The 18,258-nt window shown below is 40.4% G+C and overlaps 1 protein-coding gene across 1 annotated transcript in view; it reads right to left on the bottom strand.

The window, feature by feature from the left end:
• The window catches only part of LOC105916442 (F-actin-uncapping protein LRRC16A), a 43,561-nt gene extending 29,795 nt beyond the window's left edge, over nucleotides 1–13,766 (bottom strand). Inside the window, exons 1-3 of the mRNA XM_036145504.1 lie at nucleotides 13,321–13,766; nucleotides 6,837–6,934; nucleotides 138–188 (exon numbers count right to left, since the gene is read on the bottom strand). Coding sequence (XP_036001397.1) covers nucleotides 138–188; nucleotides 6,837–6,934; nucleotides 13,321–13,360 — 189 coding nt within the window. The 5' untranslated portion in view covers nucleotides 13,361–13,766. The remainder of the gene's footprint in view (nucleotides 1–137; nucleotides 189–6,836; nucleotides 6,935–13,320) is intronic.
• Between the last annotated feature and the right edge of the window lie 4,492 nt (nucleotides 13,767–18,258).

The raw sequence follows: 18,258 nt of genomic DNA, 5'->3' as shown, positions 1-18,258 counted from the left end.
TTCATGCAGTAAAGTAACAAAAAAAAACCCTTCAAAATGATCTAATCTAATCCTATATAAAACCTATATTTATCCTAAATGAAACTATGGGAATCAATTACAATTAAGTTCTCGAATCAATTTGCAACTCAACTAACCTTAGAAGGCACCCGTGCTGTCAGCAGATAGGCTCGATGTGACGCCAATGCCTGCAGAAGGAAACAGACATGAGACATGTTCAAAGAGGGAAAAATTGTGGTTTACCAAGAAATTAAGTTAAAATAAATATTTGAAAATGTTATCGTTTCATGTTGTCCTTCATATTATTTTTCTCTTGATAATATCATGGCATGATGCACATTCACAACTTTTCTAATATTCTTATACATTACCGGATTACAAAGTGCCTAGGTCAGTGTAAAAGTGTAAAAAGTATTATCTGAAATAAAGAGTAGAAAACAAATCTGCTAAATTTCAGCCCAGAACAAGCCAGGTAATTCCGTCCTCAGGTTACATACCAACACGTTAGCATTTCTCCCCTGCCAGAGAGCTGCAAAGCGTTGTAGCGTGTCAGGAGGGTTTTTTAACGGAGTGTGATAATAATATATATTATCTGAAACTGCGTGTTTAACCACAGAGTGAGTGCACATTGTGGCTACCCACTCAGCAAATGCTAAGGTGTTTCATGCTGACAAAATTAGCAACTTATTTTTACCCAAAGTGTTTGATATATTTGTAGAATTGTTTTTGAATGGCACAAGTTAATAGTCCTTTTAACATTTTCTCTATAATGGTGTTTGTAATGTTGCAATGATGAGGAAAATGAGGGTTGACAGAAGGCTAAGCCAGCTGTGGTCTCTACAGCAAACCATTGTATAGCTGAGTGAGGTTTCTTCAGGTCACATCTGCTAAGACCAGGATAATAAACTCTCCCTCGACTGGAAGAGTTTCAGACAACAGGCTGTGATAGTGGTCTGCCTGAAGGGTGGAACAACATTAACAGACAAGATGGCATTCAGAACAACTGGTTTTGGTTTGCGAAGTCTGGAAATATCTGGGTTCAGGTGTTTTGCAGATGAGAGGAGAGTTGTGTACGGAGCTGGAAGGCCAAGGAATTCACGCTGGCAGATTCACAGCGATCAATGTCTGGAGTCTGTTTCGTTAAAGAAAGAAAGCCTAACATTTAAAACAACTGCCAATGACTGTAAAATTAAAATGGCCAAGTGTCTATAGAACGTGTTTTAAAAACATGTATAAACCTCTTATTTTCTTTATTAAACTAATTTCACTGTTTACCCATCCCTCATTCCATCCACTCGTCTTGCGCTTGTCTGAGATTGGGTCTCAGAGGAAACGGGTTTAGGAGGGAACCCCAGACATCCCTTTCCCCAGCAATATTCTCAAGGCATTCCCAGGTTTGACAGGATATATAGAGCCTACAGCAAGTTATGGGTCTTCCCTGGGGCCTCCTCTCATTGGGATATGAGAGGACGCCCCCAGGGGGCATCAAGACTAGATGTCCAAACCACCTCAACTGACTCGTTTCAATACGAAGGAACAGCAGCTGTAGTTTGAGCTCCACCCTGAATAACAAAGCTTCTCACCCTATTTCTAAAGGCTTCCACATACTTGCTTGTGATTCCTCTAGATGTGTAGAGCACCATTTTCTCTCCAATTTCCTAATGTTGTGCATCAAAGAACGCAGCTCTAAATTAAACCAGGGAGACAGCTTCCTGTGAATAATCACCTTGTTTTTCAAGGGAGCTACGTTGTCTGATGCAAAGTGTAATGAGGAAGTGACACCATCAACAAAAGCGTCAATTTGTGAAGGGGAAGAAACAACACTGTTGCCATCTGCTGGGCATTTCTGTGATACTGAGGAAATTAAAAGGGGGACAGCATTATCTGATAAAGATCTACTATAATGAAAACATTTTTGGGGTGGAGAACTCAGTAAAATTGAAATCAAAGACTATTAAAAAAATTGTCACATAGGACAGGGTTGTGAGGATATACTGTTCATTATTTGCGATCAATGCCATATGCCAGCATAAGGTCCAAAGTATGAAGGCAAGAGTGCATTGGTTTATGCACATTTTGAACAAAACCAATTTAATCTAGAATAGTGCTAAATACTACATTAAGGTTATCACATTCAGTATCAACATAAATGTTAAAATCCCTCACTATAATAACCTTGTCAGTGTCACAAAATCAGATAAGAATTCCAAGAAATTATCTAAAAGCTGAGAGTAAGGGCGTGGTGGATGATTCAAAACAACAAACAGAAGAGCTTTTATTGCTTTGGAGTTTGGATGAGGGAAACTAGGTGAGGGTTGGAACATGGACTGATCTTTGGGCTCAGCTCGGTCTTCACCACAAATGACAGAAGGAGTGCTGTATTACTGCAGACGAAGCCCTGATCTGTGTGTTCATCTCGCTCGATTCTTCCATCACTCGTGAACAAGACACTAATATACTTAAACTCTACTTGAGGCATAGACTGACCCCCAACCCAGCTGGGGCACCCCACCTTGGACTTAAAGATTAAACATTCAAGCTATTCAATCATTCACAATTATAAATAAAACGTCTTGGCAGGCTTAAAATACTTCGTATATACATGCTCAGTCATGGTAGAGCTAATCTAAAAAAATATGCGTCCCTGGGAAATTTATGTGAAGTAAAAAAATAGGACCATAATAAATCGCAAAAAAAATCCACCTTTAACTGAACATTTAACGTGTATAGTGTAACTAAAACATTAAATACATAGAAATGTTAAAATACCCAGGTTGCAAAGCTGTAACCACCTTTAAACTGATATTTTGTGGAGACACCAGTTAACCCAGCTTCAGCATTCACTTTGCTTTTGTAGCTATCTTGCAGAATACTACTAGGGCTCTGCCAAGCCCTGGTTCTCTAAATCCATGAGTGGGTAGGATGTCTCTTGCCCACAGCCCTCAGATTGTCTGTCACATTTTGTTCTGGACTTTGGCTACGTTCCAGCAGACACCTGAAGGTCAAGGGAGTATTTGGAAATGTTCACCATTCCATCCACCTGGACAAATACCCAGTTTCTTCTCAAAGTAACCTCAGAACATTATGCGGGCGCTAAAATGTGTTTGCTGTTGGCATGGTGTCCTATTTGTGATGAGCTGTGCTGTTTTAGTGCCAAACTCTCATTTTGCAATTCCATCCCAAAGTTCAAGTATGGTTTCATCAGACCATAATGCATTCTCCCACAACGTTTTGGGATATTTTAGCCAGGCCTAGATGTTTTTATTTATTTTTAAGAAACAGCCCCTGTCTTACAACTCTTCTCCTTAGTTGGAAGTAGAAAAAAAAACAGTACTTAGCATAAAATTATGCAGTGCCGTCTCTCTCATCAGGTTGTGTTTGATCTATACACCAGTTTTAGAGAAACATTACTATTGGGTTTTATTTTTAAAATGTCAAATGAAATCAGCATATCTATACAGCTTGTTGGCAGAGATATACTTGAAGTACCCTAAAAGTGCCCTGGATAGCTGTTCTGACTTTGGACTTGACAAGGTACAGTGGACCAACACCCACAGATAAAATAGCCAATTCACCACCGAATGTGGAAAACTGACTTCTCCTTTCCACCAGCCTCAAACCTCTAGGACCTTGGTTTTCAAATGGAATGTAAAATTAACTTTTATTTAAAAAAAGAACTTGGACCACTGAGCAATAGTCCATTCCTTTGTCTTTTCAAATTAATTTTACATTCTCTGTGGTTCAGGAGTGACATGACACTAAGAAAATGATACAGTCAAAAGTGTAGCTCATCTCTTGGATACGTCTGTGTGTGGCGGCTCTTGAAGCGTAAACTCTAACTGCAGTCCACGTCATATGCATTTGCTTCACACGCCTCTCAAAGATGCAGTCATTCCTAGTGCTTTTGCACATTTTTACACCATTTTTTCCTTCCACTCAACTTTCCATTAAATTAATTGAATTTTATTACCCAGGTCAGGTGAACAGAATAAAAGTTAAAATACACCTGGTAAATGAACTGAATTTATATAACGCTTTTCTAGTCAGACCGACCACTCAAAGAACTTCATATTATAGCCACATTCACCCAAACACTCTGAAGCTCACACATCAATACACAGATTGTTTGGCAACTTGGGGTTAGGTGCCTTGCACTTCAACATGTACAAGGAGAAGATGGAATTGAACCCACAACCTTCTGACCCACAGTCAATATACTGACATTTTATACATTGCAGGAGGCTTGTATTTGAATGGTGGTAAATCCCTTTTGAGAGGGAGCACATGTTCTGATGCTGCTGAGCCATGTTGCCACGGCGGAGCAAAATGTGATCATGACTGAGCTTGTAGCTGCATTTTTTTCCAAGACCAGCATTTAGGTAGAAAAACTCAGCGGCAGTGGTTTTCATTTCTCTTATTGAAATCTAACACTGCTTTTTTTGTCTTCACCCAGTGATTTGTCTAACACAAATTTGTCGTATAGGAAAAACTCTTCCCTTAAGTTTGATTTATAAAAGTACACATTATAGATTTTGACTTGTAACGTATAATTATGAGTGATTTGCTTCATCTGAATGCATTACTACATTTTTTAATACTAGGAGCTACAGCTGTGGAATGTAGCATGAGTGTGTGTCCCAACACCCCGAGGCTTTGAGTGGGCTGCTCTAGTCAAGTCCTGACAGGAGCGGTAAAGCTTTGGTATGTGGACTCAATGACAAAAGTGTTAAAGCTATGAAATTTAGCTGAACTTAAATTGTGCATTTAACATATGTTTTCCTTTTGAAGTTTTCTGAAATATATGTTTAAAGAAATTAACTAATATGCCTGCAGTTACATGAAACCAGACACCCTGCCAAAGTCGTACCCACACTCCTCCGCCGTGTGACTCTGCCCTGCTCGCCGTGCTTTAACAGTTCCTAGAATCTGCAACTATCCAACCTTGTGAAGTCAGATAAGTGTTGTGCTTGAACACTCGCATCACTGCACGTGCTGTTCTGCACAAAACATGGATCTAATATCTACATTAGGAGTTCGGAAGATTTCCACAGTAACTGCAGAAATGTCTGTGGGCAAACTGTTGTGTGTGTATGATCTGAAGCTGGCACAGAGATTCTGGACACTGCTCCTTTAAGCAAAGCAAAGGAAGTCTTAATCAGAGAGACGGCCTCTTTTTATGTTTCAGTAAGACTGCTATGACTTTTAAACATAAACAAATGGAACCCTCTTTAGCATGAACAATTACCAGCCTCCTGCATCCTGTTTCTTTTTGACAAACTCTGATGAGCAAGGCGAGTCTGTGGCCCAAGTGCGCAACAATGCAGCTGGTAAGCTCCGGTGGTTTGCCCACTGATAAGGTGCTGATTTGTCTCTGCTTGCTCTCTGTGAAAAAAAATCTGAGTCATACCTTCAGCAGCTTAGCAAGCCAAGCTTTTTTGTGCAGATTCAAAAGCGGACAGCTAGGGATTAAACCTGTGAACCAAGACTGACACATCATGGAGTCTCGGACCACAACAATCGCCTTAAACAGCTGAGAGGTATGCTTCAACTAAGGCGACTAAGCACTTTTAAGTCCAAGTAAATTTCAAAGCATGATACATCCCTCTAAGATTTGAGCAATAGTGGAAAACAGGAAGTGCGAGCGGCTGCGTAGAACTTGGAAGTGTAGTGTGCCGTCGCAGGTAGAAGGCCCTCCTCACAGAAATGACAGAAGATCCTTTGTTCGGTATATAAATGTCTAGTTCAGGTTTCACCATTCCAAGCATTTTATATTTTAAAAAGTGATGATCAAATGCTTCGAATATTGTTTAAGAAACTGTGAAATAGTTTAGTACTACGTAGGGATCTAAAATCATATCCAAACACCAGAATCATTAACCAGTCAGAGTCTGAGCTATTGTCTTTGTTCTTCTATGCATCAAACACTGTCACTACAAAGTCATGGTGGCATCGGGTTTTCACCCGCTGTCAATGTGATTTCAGCTTTCAAATAAAAAGTCAATACAATATGCCTTAACCGGCACAGATTTGTTATCCTGAAATCGAAATTCAATAGGTAATGAAAAAATACATAAATACAACAATTGTGTAATAAAAAAAACAACTGTCGACTAAGTAAGAAGCAGAATGCCCTACAGAACGTCCAAAGTTTTGTAACCAAAAAAACAAATTCTTAAAGCTTGTTTAGTTCCTGTCTTGTAAAGTCTTGACAACTATGTGATCCTCCCTGATAACCTGTACTGTTTTTTATTTAACCTTTTTTTACTGTCCTTCTCTATGTTAATTCAAACATCTGGCCAAACACCAGAAAAACCCGCTCCTGCTTTCCATTAACTTTACAGAACTCGCCAGTGCTGTTTTTGAATACACATCCAGTCGCCTTTTGTAGTTTCAGAATCAGATATACCTTAAAGCACAGTTTGAAAACAGCAGAGTAACTGAAATGTGCAGTGTATCCTTTTTTAGCATTTCCCTACACTGATCTGTGCCAATTCTTTCGAATATAAAACATGTTTAATTAAATCATGGAGGAGATAGTATCCAGTTATCTTTACCTAGAAATCCAAACTGTTTGTTATCTGCTCTTTAAACAGACATCCAGCCTGAGCTTTTATTTTTTTTTAATTAACTGCACCTGGTCATGCAGCAACATGCTCTAACAAGCAAAAATGGATCAGCTCCTTTTGGTTAACAGAAACCACATCTTCCCAGTCAGAACATTTCACAAGCCTTTAAGATAACGCCTTGACAGGCTGAACATGTGACGCTCCAACGTGGTGTGCATTCACATCAATCACACGACGCTTCTAATAGAAACCCGAGCAGCTCTCACTTACCAGCACTCTGTTCTCCACCTTGTCACCTTTAACCTCCAGCTGGATTTTGCGCCTCAGGGTCAGCTTCACCCTGCGGCCCACCGCCTCCCGCACGCTCTCTACGGCACATGGGCAGAGACAGGGAGAGGAAAGCATAATTAACACAATGACAGCCGGAGGAGGGTCGCATTACAGCTAATTACACAGTGGGTGCTGGTGGTGGGGTTTAGGTGTCACAGCCTGAAGCTCTGGCTGTTGGCTAAGGTGTACCCAACATGGCTGAGCCTAAATAGCTCGTTTTAGGCTAATGGTGATATTTAAAGTGGAACTGGTTTAATTTTTTAAAATTACTTTATGGTCACATTTATTATGACCAGCAGCTTAAGTTTGAATTAACATGTACATGCCGCATATTTTTGGATGGATCTTTTCAGAACATTTTTGGATAAAACGTAGCTCTCAGCTGCAGTGCGACGAATCTGCATGTGGGTGAAGGTTTGTGAGTCTGTTCCTCACAGAATAGTTTTAAAGGCAGGGCGTGCGTCTGTCAGCTTTTAAAATGGTACGGCAACTAAGTCAGGATTTTACGAGCCAATTGCTGGGGTGTTTGTTTCCTCAACTTTCCAGCTCCGTTCTCAGAGAGGGAACTTTTTCTGATCTCATTCGTTAATCAGTTTTACATCTGCTGCCTGCTTTAGTCCTCAAATGATTGTCTAGATACCGTCTATTTTTTTAAAACAATAAGTAATATTAAAGGTTTCTTTTGGACATATCAGGTGGTGTGCTGAGACACAAAGCAGGTCCAGAGGCAAGAGGTTGCCATAGTGGGGAAACGGAACAGAAAGAGAGCAACAAAAGTGCACCATACTTGACTGAAATCATATAAATACAGATAATAACCTTTCTTTCACAAGAGAGCATTCCGGTGATGTTTGACGACAATATACTTAACACATTTGAGGAATAAGAGCCCGATCGCTTAATGCTTAACATCAAGCACAGTAGTGACAGCTTTAAAGCTTGGGCGTGTCTTGTACCCACAGGCTGCTTTTTTTAAGCATCACAACGCAACTGAAGTAATAAACTTTTCCATGTATGATTTCGAAAATTTTGTAATAAAATTATCGAACAAGAAACCTCACAAGTGAGTGTTTATGTCTTAATAGACATTCGCGATCAGGCTTTTCGTGACCGATACCAATTCCGGGTGTTCTTTGAGGTTTGAACTGTAAATTTCAACTTTGAGCAATAAATTTTTTTTTTGCTAGGGAATATAATAAATCAGTATTTTTATCCTTGTTTAATTGTATTTTTGTTGTTCTTTTACTCAATTTTTTGTTTGTTTTTTGATAAATTATGAAGCACTGTGGTCAATTGGTGTTTATATATAGATTAATTTGACTATGTTATTGATGTTAGCAGGATTCCATAAAGGATATCTACCTTATAGAAGCTTAACATCAAACTGAAGATTTTCTTAACCTCTGCACCAAATTCAATGTCATTTAACTTTATCTGAGCTTTAATAAACTTAAAACAAAGCCCAAGAGAGGATACACTTTCTGATGATGTGTTTACACTCTAGAGAGAGAGTTTTCTGATCCTGATGTATTCAATGAACAGGGGAGAGAACTCAGATCAGAGATTATCAAGGCCAAAACTGATCGCTGGCTAACTGATTAGCCCATTGCTAGCACATTTGCACATTAAAGGTGCATAGCCCAAGTTCTAGGGCGTTTGCAGAAGTTTGCCCCCTCTGGCAACAAGTTGAAGTGACACCAGTGTTGATACATGGTAGAAGGAGAAAAGCATCTGCCGCAGCGACTGCACAGGTTTGTTGTTTAGAGACGTAATGTTTCCTGAGGTATGAAAGTTATAAACATTGAAGTTAGCCGTGTTCTCTCGCTAATGCGCCAATGGCGGCGGATATTCAACGAAGTAGCCAGGTGAACAAGAGCGAGCAACGCGTCACACCCACGCCCAGAAATCACGACCTGCATCCCTCTCTCCTGAACAGAGTAATGGAGCCTATGGAGACAACAGCGGTGGTAAATAGCGGAAAACTAGACAGTGGGCAATTATAAGGGCATGCATGGGAAAGATAAATAAATATTTCAACTTTAAACTTGCACAGTGCTCCTTTACATAAACCCACTGGGTATGATAAGCTTTAACATAACGATGGAACTAGTTGTGGTTCCAGTTGTTTACTGTGTGTACCCATCTAAATGCGGAATTAAGAGCAGAAATACAGTCTATTGTGTTGCTTTTATTCCAAAGACCCAAGGAAATTGGTCCCTAGAAAACATTTAATTCCAGATGAGTTGAAGTGAGTGGGGTGCGGAAAATGTTGTTTCTTGCCAAATAAAACAAGATCCAGGGTCAGACGGAAACCCAGATAGGGGGAGGGGGGGTGTAAAAATTGTAGGAGTCATTAAACAATCACCTACAGAGCAAGAGAAAAAAGTCTGAGAAGGAATCTAGAGGGAAACAAAGAGAATATCAACAGACTGAAGGCTAAAGAGGAGACAAAATGTGGTGAGGTTCCAGTGGAATGTGCGTTGTGAGAATAATGAGGCAGAAGGACTCGGGTCCGCCTTCATGACATCATGCCGAACCCCTCCTCTCTGAAGCCAGACACATGATGAGGTCATGAGGAGGACGAAAACATTACAGCACGAAGGAGCAACCAGGCTGATCAGAAACACATGGGCTTCTCTTTGGAGTCAGCTCGCTAATATCAGAGCTGTGAACGGTTTATGATAACCTGTGAAAATTTAAAAAAAAGTCAAATGCTTGCTTTCACATTCAACAAGCTACTCATGGAGAGGGTCAACTAATCTGAAGCGAGGGTCCTCAGAAATGTTTTAGATGTCTCTGCTCCACCAGACCTGAATCAATTGCCTGCTCGACCTCCTCAGCAGCCACCAAGTGCTGCACAGGCCAGTTAATCTCTCATTTATTCAAACCAGGTGTGTGGAGGACAGTGGGTCCTGAGCACCGGTAAGTAAATACAATTTTATTTCAATTGTAGGGCTGGACAATATAGAAAAAAAGGCATATTGATAAAATAGAAAAAAAAGTATAACATATTTAAGTGCAGCCCTGGTCGTTTTATGATGTTGCTTAATGACCTGTTTTTATATAAAGAACGCACAAACACTGCCATAACAACACAGACTCTCTGTACTCTTTGAAGGGGGCGGAGCTTGGTGACAGCACGTTCCTGGGACTGTAAGGATGTAGTAACTGTGGTATTAACCAACACGATAGGCTAGAATGCAAAAGGAAGGAAAACTGTTCTTCTATTGAAGTTTTTATTGAAATTTTTTTTCTATTGCACCTCATGTCTATCGATTGACATACATTATTATTGGATTTTCATCTGGCCCTATTCTATGGCACCTTTCACAGGCAGTGACATCACAAATGAATGGTCAGTCTAACTGCAGAAGCGCTATATAAGTTCAGTTCACTTACCATTTACAAAGCGCTTAGCATCACTTTGAATCGCCTTAGCATTGAAAAGGGCTCTATAAACAAACTTGTCTTGCCTTCACCGGGGCAAAAACAAATAAAAAACACAAAACATGTTTAAGTAAACACCTGTCTAAATAAAAAAAGTGTCTTTATAAACAGACTGTGGATTCTGTGCATTGTAAAAACAGCGGGAGACCATTCCAAAGTCTCGGAGACCACGACCTGAAAAGTACGATCACCGCGATTTTTCAAAACGGGTCCGACACAAACATTTGCGCCGATGACCTTAAAGTCCTGGGCGGAGAAAGAAGCCTCAACAGAGCCTGCATATATTTAGGAGGCTGACCATGGATCGCTCTGAAAGTTAGAACCTAAGTTATAAAATGTATCCTCACGTGCACAGATACCCAGTGCAGGGAAGGCAGGACAGGAGTAGTATGCCTTGCTGCGGCGTTTAGCCCAGACTGAAGACGGACAAGGTTGAAGAATTTCCTATTTTCTTAGGATGTATTCAGAACCTGGTAGTTGTATAAATCTATGCGTAGAATTGATCTGAATGAGCATCCGTGCCAGGAAGACATAATTTTTCTTAGTCGTTGTGTCCTCGGGCAAGGCACTCCACTCGCCTTTTCCTGCTGGCAGTGGTGCTGGTTGAATGGCAGCCTCTCTTCTGTCAGTCTGCCCCAGGGCAGCTGTGGCCACAGTGTAGCTCACCACCGCCAGTGTGTGAATGTGTGTGTGAACGGCTGAATGACTGTAGTGTAAAGCGCTTTGGGGTCCTCAGGACTTGATACAGGCCATTTACCACTTTTGTGTATCTTTCTATCCAAACAGGTTTCAGTGTGTGTGTGCCCTTTAACAGCCTGTCATTGTTACGGAGTCAGAGAAGTGGAAGCGGTGTTCATGTAAAGATCAACACGCTCGTTCATCCGTTGTCCTGTTTACCCAGCAGCATCTGTCACAGGTGACTGGCTTTGTACGGTGCCTCGCTACGGTATTCCCAATCCACCTTTTCACATTTTGTCACCTCACAACCACAAACATGGATCTGGCTTGCTGGGATTTTTTATTTCAATGACCAATGGAAGCTGGTGCAACAATGCAAGAAAGCACAATCAACGGGTCAAAAGTTTCATTGGCATTCAGAATGTGCTTGCACGGCATTTAACTTAAACCACATCTGACCAAATAGTGTAACCTTTGTGTTTGTGACACTGCAAAAAGTGATCCCACGATGATGGCTTGCGATCTGATAGTGATAGATTGTGCAGCTCTGGTTTAGATCACAGCTAAGTCGTTTGTTAAAATGGCCCAGTCAAAGTCCCATGCAAAGTTGACAGAGCTTGGGCCATTTTGAAGAACAAAATGGGCAAAAAAAGGTTAGATTCAATTCAGTTTATTTATATAACGCCAACACATCATCTCAAGGCCCTTTACAAAGTCAATTCTATAAAACCAGAGATTGCTTAAATGCTTTCTATCTAGGGAAACCAAGCCAATCGCATAAAGTCACTGAGTTGCAGCATTCACTCCTGCAGCATGAGCGTGCAGCGACAGTGGATGGTAGCCTCTAGGTGTGCAAAGTCGGTACAGACACAACAGCAGATGACTTGTAGCTGTGACTGAGGTGAAAATTGGATCTACAATGTACCGCCTCAGGGGGCCGAATACAGGTATTTATAAGGTTTTTTGTACTTAGTTGTACCAAAAAAAAGATCACAGGATAAAAAAACAACAAGTTTTTTTTGCATCACGTGCATGAAATGCAAACGTGTGCCAAGTTACTGAAGTTTTTCCGTCAAATCCCCAGCAGGAAAGGGAAAATCCAAGGGACAGGAAGCATATGGGAAACGTCTGACTTAGATTGATTAGCGCTGCACATCGGGCCTGCTCTCCTCAATCCTCCTTTTATTCAAATGTTTTAAATCAGATCAGCGTCCGAGCTCAAAGGCCGTGGCTGTGACGGGCTGCTTATTTCAGCTTTTAATTACTGACGATGAGCGGCATCGAGTCATTAGGACCCATTCCTGCCAACAAGAAGCTCCATTCATCGCTCCATCCAGAGAAATACAGCGTGAGACTCGAGCTGCCGACAGCCTAACGGACAGCACGGGGTCATAAGTCAGCTTCACCGTGCAGGGCCAGATTTAGTTTCATAATGACAGCCCTGTGGATGAAACGGAGGCTCATCCGCTGTCCTGTGCGCATCTGGACACAAGGTTCCAGTTTTGTAACTAGAACGACGTGTAAAAAGGGGATATTTTAGAAGCCTTAGACGAAGTGGGCTAAAATAGCAGATCCCGGCAGCTTCAGTCCAACGCTATACGATTCCAAAGGTCAGTGTAAGTCAAACTCAAGCTTAAATACCATCCGGGGAGCACAGTTTGGTCTATTTTTTGCCGCAAAACTGCAGCGATCGGCTGTTCTTTTTGAGACTCAGTCATCCAGGCAGTCTGTGTTGATAGTATCTCACAATCCAAAGGAATTTCACAGGACACGCCCCCCTCTCTCCCTGGCTCCCCTCCTTCAGATAAGGAAGTCGCAGAGGAGAAACTTTCAGGTTGTCGGCCAAAACCCCCTGAGGGCACGAAAAGAACTTTCCACTGAAAGGCAGGAAAAGTTGAAAAAAAAAAAAATGCTAAACGAAGAACATTTTCCTACACGATCGCCACTATATTCCCATTAAAAACAGTGTTTTGATCGGCGCCTTTTGATGTGTGTGACTTTAAACGCCCACGCGTGCATATTCTTAAGATAAACTTTAGTTGCTCATTAATGCGTTTTTGGAAACTTCTTTAAACTTTAAAGCATCCGGTCCTTGTAAAAATCTAATATTTTGGACGCAATGAATCGACGCGAGTGTAAATATTCAACATAAGACTAAGTTACACTTTTTCTATTTGCCTTAAAAAGTGTCAAACTCTTCATATTTTGAGCTACAGGGAAAAAACATAAATAATAATCTAGCGACAATCCTTTCTCCAATTACCTGACGTTTGGGTTTGGCTCACGGGGTTCCACTTACCGAACAGCTCGTTGGATGCGTTTGCTTTCTCCTCCGTCATGATTTCTTCTGCCGAGGTAAACACCAAACTCCAGGCCGGCGGTGAGGGCAACGGAAGCAAGCAAGGGGGGAGAAACCAGAAGAAAAGCGGCCGTAGACGCACCTTCAGCCGAAGGCAGCTGGAAAGCGAACGGCGTGAGAGAGTCCCGTTTTCTCTGGTTACCTGTCGCCACCCCTGTTTACCTAATAGCCGCTCCTGTCCGCTACCATCCCTGCACGGCTGCTACTCGCACGGCGCCACTTAGGTTTGCGTCGCAGCAGCGGCGTGAGGAGAAGTTTAAAAGGGGGAGTGAAGACGTTCATGAAAGATGGTTTTTCGTGTAAGACTTGCGTCAAAAAGTGTGGAGACGAAAACAAATCACGCAGACGCACTTCTTCACTCAGGCGAACTCCAGGGAGCCCTCCCCTCCGTTTTTTCTCCGTCCGCCGGCTTTTTTCGGGGGCTGATGAGAATGGAAGAACCACGACATCTGGCGGTCGTTTCTGTGAACTACAAGAAGGGGGCACGCTTTGTGCCACGAGGGGTAAAGCCGTCAAGTTCAAAATACTCGCGGGACAAAAAAAACAAACAAACAAACAAAACAAAAAAACACGACTTTATTTAAAAATAAATAAAATAGAAATAAATAAAATAAATAAATAAACTTAATCCACTGTATATTTGAATGAGACACAAGGTAGTGTGATTTCTGCAAACAGGGATATGTGAATCCTTACAGCCCAACCATAACATGAATCTGGCATGTTTTTTCCTGTTTTAAAAATCACAAAAAAATATACAGGATTCAATATGCATCTATTTTAAAATGAAAATTTTACTCAATATGTTTTTTTAAAACTGTATCTGCATCATTCACCTGGGCCAATAAAACAAATGTGTGCTCCACAAAAATATTCCAGCCCAGCTGGCATTTTGACATTGAATCACTGTTGAATCAATCTGCGTTGGGTAATAGTTGTATTTTGTTTTGATTTTGTAACTCTAATCAACATTGACATAGCAATGTCCTTTCTACATAAAATTGTTGATTAGACGTCCAACTCATAAATGATTGATTTCAATGCTGATGCATGGTGAGTTAACAACACAATTTGAGCTGTTTGGTGATCAAACTGTTGAAATGGTGTTAACTCACCATTTGACGTTGAAGGTTTTTTTTTTTTTTTCTGAAACTGACATTATTTTAACAACATTTAAATGTTTAAGATCAGTCAAATGTTAGCTGACAGTCACACTTTGGACTCCCTCTCAGCTTGAAATGTTATTTACAATATATTTATTTATTGAACAGGCATGCAAGTAAAAGTGAAACACACAAAGAAAAAAATGTCTTTGCTCACTCAAGGGAGCCGGTAGAAGCGTAAACTAATATTGAATATTAACCCTATATTTTGCAAATATAAAGCGTTTGCCACTTCCCAATTTCTTAACAAAAAAAAAAAAATAGTAAAAGAGAACTCAAACACAATATGCTGTTTTTTTTAAAATGAAGTTATATGGCCCAGTGTGAAAAAGTGATTGCCCCCTGAACCTAACAACTGGTTGGGCCACCCTTAACAACATTGACCGCAATCAAGCGTTTGTAGTAACTTGCTATGAGTCTCTAACGCTGTGGAGGAATTTTGACACACACATCTTTGAAGAATTGTTGTAATTCAGACATATTGAAGGGTTTCTCAAGCATAGATGGCCTTAATAAGGTCATCCCACAGCATCTCAATATGATTCAGGTCTGGACATTAACCAGGTCACTCCAAAGTAATCATTTTGTTTTTCCAAATCCATTTTAACACACAACTAAAAAGACAAGTGCATATGTTTTGTTTTCCAAACTCAACCCAACAGCCGTTGTGGCTCATCCAGATGATGAGCCACAACATGATGTTACAATATAAACATATAAGTATCGCTGTGTCGGACTTATTTAATCACTAGATGGCGACAAAGTGTTGAAAATGTATTCATTCATCAACAGAGCAAAATCCAGCTGCAGGTTCATCGGCGCAGATTAACTCCTCTTTACAGTCATTAAGAGCAGAGAAGCAGTTTGGAACACAAAATGTTTTCTTAGTGGTTCCAGGCTTACAAATCTGAATCTTTAATAATCTGCTTTAATAAAGTCCAGAACCATCAGAGCATGCTTTGTTTGTGGGGTAGATCTACAGTCTTGGCTCTTATTGAAGAGCATTTCAAGAGTGTTTGCTACAAATCCTTAAAAAAAAAAACACCCATATCCACAGTGTGTGCTTTGCGAGCATTTTTGTAGTTTTATTTGTAGTTTTTCCAAATAATGTCACCTGGATGTTTGTGAGTTAATGCAAGCTTCCCGCTGAGGTCTTTGGCAGCACCAACCGTGCTGCATCACTGGGAAACACCAAAACTGATAGGAACCCATTCAAATAACTGATTGTTAGAAGGTATATCAGCTCTTCTGGGTCTTGCGTCTCCTACATCATAATTATGGTTCGTGGAATGATAGCAAATACGATTTTCAAGAGTAAAAAGGAACACACTTAGGCCGGTTGCTTTGGCATTTTTTAATGGTTCCATACAGCCTCTGGAAGGCATTCCGTACAAATATGTATAATTTACAATGTACTTGAAAACATTCAACTTTATAAATACATGAATTCATATGCACAAAATTGACAAGTCTAAAGACACGTGTATGGTTTCAACATTCATATAAACAGGAGGAGTCAGTAAGCTGGGCTGTGAGGAAGTTGAAAGTTCAAGGGTGCGGAGTGCACGGCCATATATGAAAGCAAGTTGAAGATAAAGGAAATAGTTATTTCTCATTTCCTGACTTAATCAAACTGCACGGAAGTAAAGCTTTTGGTGCAAAATGAGCTGTCATGACTCAGACATATTTGAAAATACACTGAAACTGTGATAGTCAGCTCCCGTCTCTACAGCCTGTAGTGTATGACTTGCACATCTATGTAATAGATGTGCAAGTCATACAATTGAGATAAGTTTACATATCCTGACAGAATTTCTGAGCTTTTGGAAACTTTATTTTATTAATTATTATTATAACCAAACAATTTGGTTTAGTATTTTTTAAAATCATAACGACACCAGAAACTACATAAACCACCATGATGGAAAGTTTACATTAACTAGTTCTAAATACTGTGTTTTGCTTCCATTAACATCATTGATGGTTTGAAGTAATGGCCTAATTTATGGTTGTTATGAGTAACGTCCTTTATTTTACCAGATGGTAAAGCTGCCCACTGTTTTTTGGCCTCAAGTTCCAGTAAACTATTGGGCTCTCATGCATAAACTGCACTTTGAATTGTGTTGTTAGTGAAAAGTGCTATACAAATAAGCTTGCCTCGCCTATTGCGCTCTCCCAAAAGTGACACTATGATACTGAAGGCAGGAGACTAACATGACTACTGCGGAGAAGTCTGTCAGAAGCTAACAAACTCACTGGCTAGCAGATCGGTGGCAAGGATGGTAGCTTTTCAGAGCCATTTAAACCCATATGTATCTGCTTTTAAGTATGCTTTAATGCTGGTGTAGGTACCTTATATATATATATATATTTTTACATATCTGTTAAGACTGCCAGGCTTAGCCTTAGAGATAGGGTGAGGAGCCTTGTTATCCGGGTGAAGCTTGAAGTAGAGCCGCTCCTGGCTCCTTTTGATGTGGAGAATCAAAAGGAGCCAGTTGAGGTGGTTTGGGCATCTGATCAGGATGCCCGCTTGGTGCCTCTTTGTGGAGGCCCCAGGAAAGACCCAGAACTCGCTGGAGGGACTATACATCCTGTCTGGCCTGGGAATGCCTTGGGGTCCCCCAGAATGAGCTGGGGGATGTCGCTGGAGAGAGGGATGTCTGGGTTTCTCTCCTGAACCCGTTGTCCCTGCAACCCAAACTGGAAGTATGTGTTTTTGATAATAAATGACTTCACCCAACCACTTTTTCTTAGGAGAGCTTTTGTATTGTCGTTTTTATTGTTTGAAAATGGTGCTGCCTAAGTATGCAAAAATAACGTGAACCACGTTGTAAGAAAGATTCAGTTTCGTGGCTCACTAAAGGGAAGTTCCATGGTTTACTGAGGGTTTATTATGCGTGATTGTGAAAAAAAAAATACTTTTAATGTGTGGAATTGAAGAAGAAGTAGGGAAAGTCATTTTCTGACCACTGCATGTATTTTTCATTTGATTTTCATTTTCACAAGTGACTAATTTCATAATTTTGATGTAAAACGGTTCATTCTATTACTAATTGGATTTCTACCAATTGCCCAAAAGTCAGTTGGGTTTTGTTCTTCACAAATGAGTCACCGCCATCACGAATCGTGCATTCTTGACTTGCTCTCATGGTACTGACAACTTGGACCTTATAAGCTAAAAAACGTGTTTTAACGCAACGTAGTTAAGTGATAGGGATCACTTTTGAAGGAACTAGAAACCCAGCTAGCAAATTCCCCATCTCCTGCAAGATATTTACATTAAAATAAATGGTTCAGTGTGCGTCTGTGCCAAGTGAACAATCAAACTTTGTGTCTCACTCAAAACAGCTTTGATGCAGTGATCCTTGCGGCACCCCCAGACTATTTTCTTTGCTGGAAAGCTGTGGACAGTTTTCCCGCCTCATCTCTACTTCCTCTAAAAAGTACACACATTCAAATAGGCAGATTTGGATGAAGAGGTACAAGATAACAAAACTGATAATCTATTGCCTTGCAAGAGTGTTCCTACCGCTCAAACCTTTTCATATTTTGTGTAAAGGACATAGTTCCTGTTTGAAAAATAAATAACTTGATTACAAAAAAGTTACAAAATCATGTTACAACCTCTTTTTATGGGGATTTCATGGGTTAGATCAACGCAAAATAGCACATAATTATAAAGTAGAAAAAAAATTATACGTTTTCATAAGTT

Source organism: Fundulus heteroclitus, chromosome 13 (genome assembly GCF_011125445.2).
Source record: "Fundulus heteroclitus isolate FHET01 chromosome 13, MU-UCD_Fhet_4.1, whole genome shotgun sequence".
Lineage (NCBI taxonomy): Eukaryota > Metazoa > Chordata > Actinopteri > Cyprinodontiformes > Fundulidae > Fundulus > Fundulus heteroclitus.
This window is presented reverse-complemented; position numbering and strand designations above follow the sequence as displayed.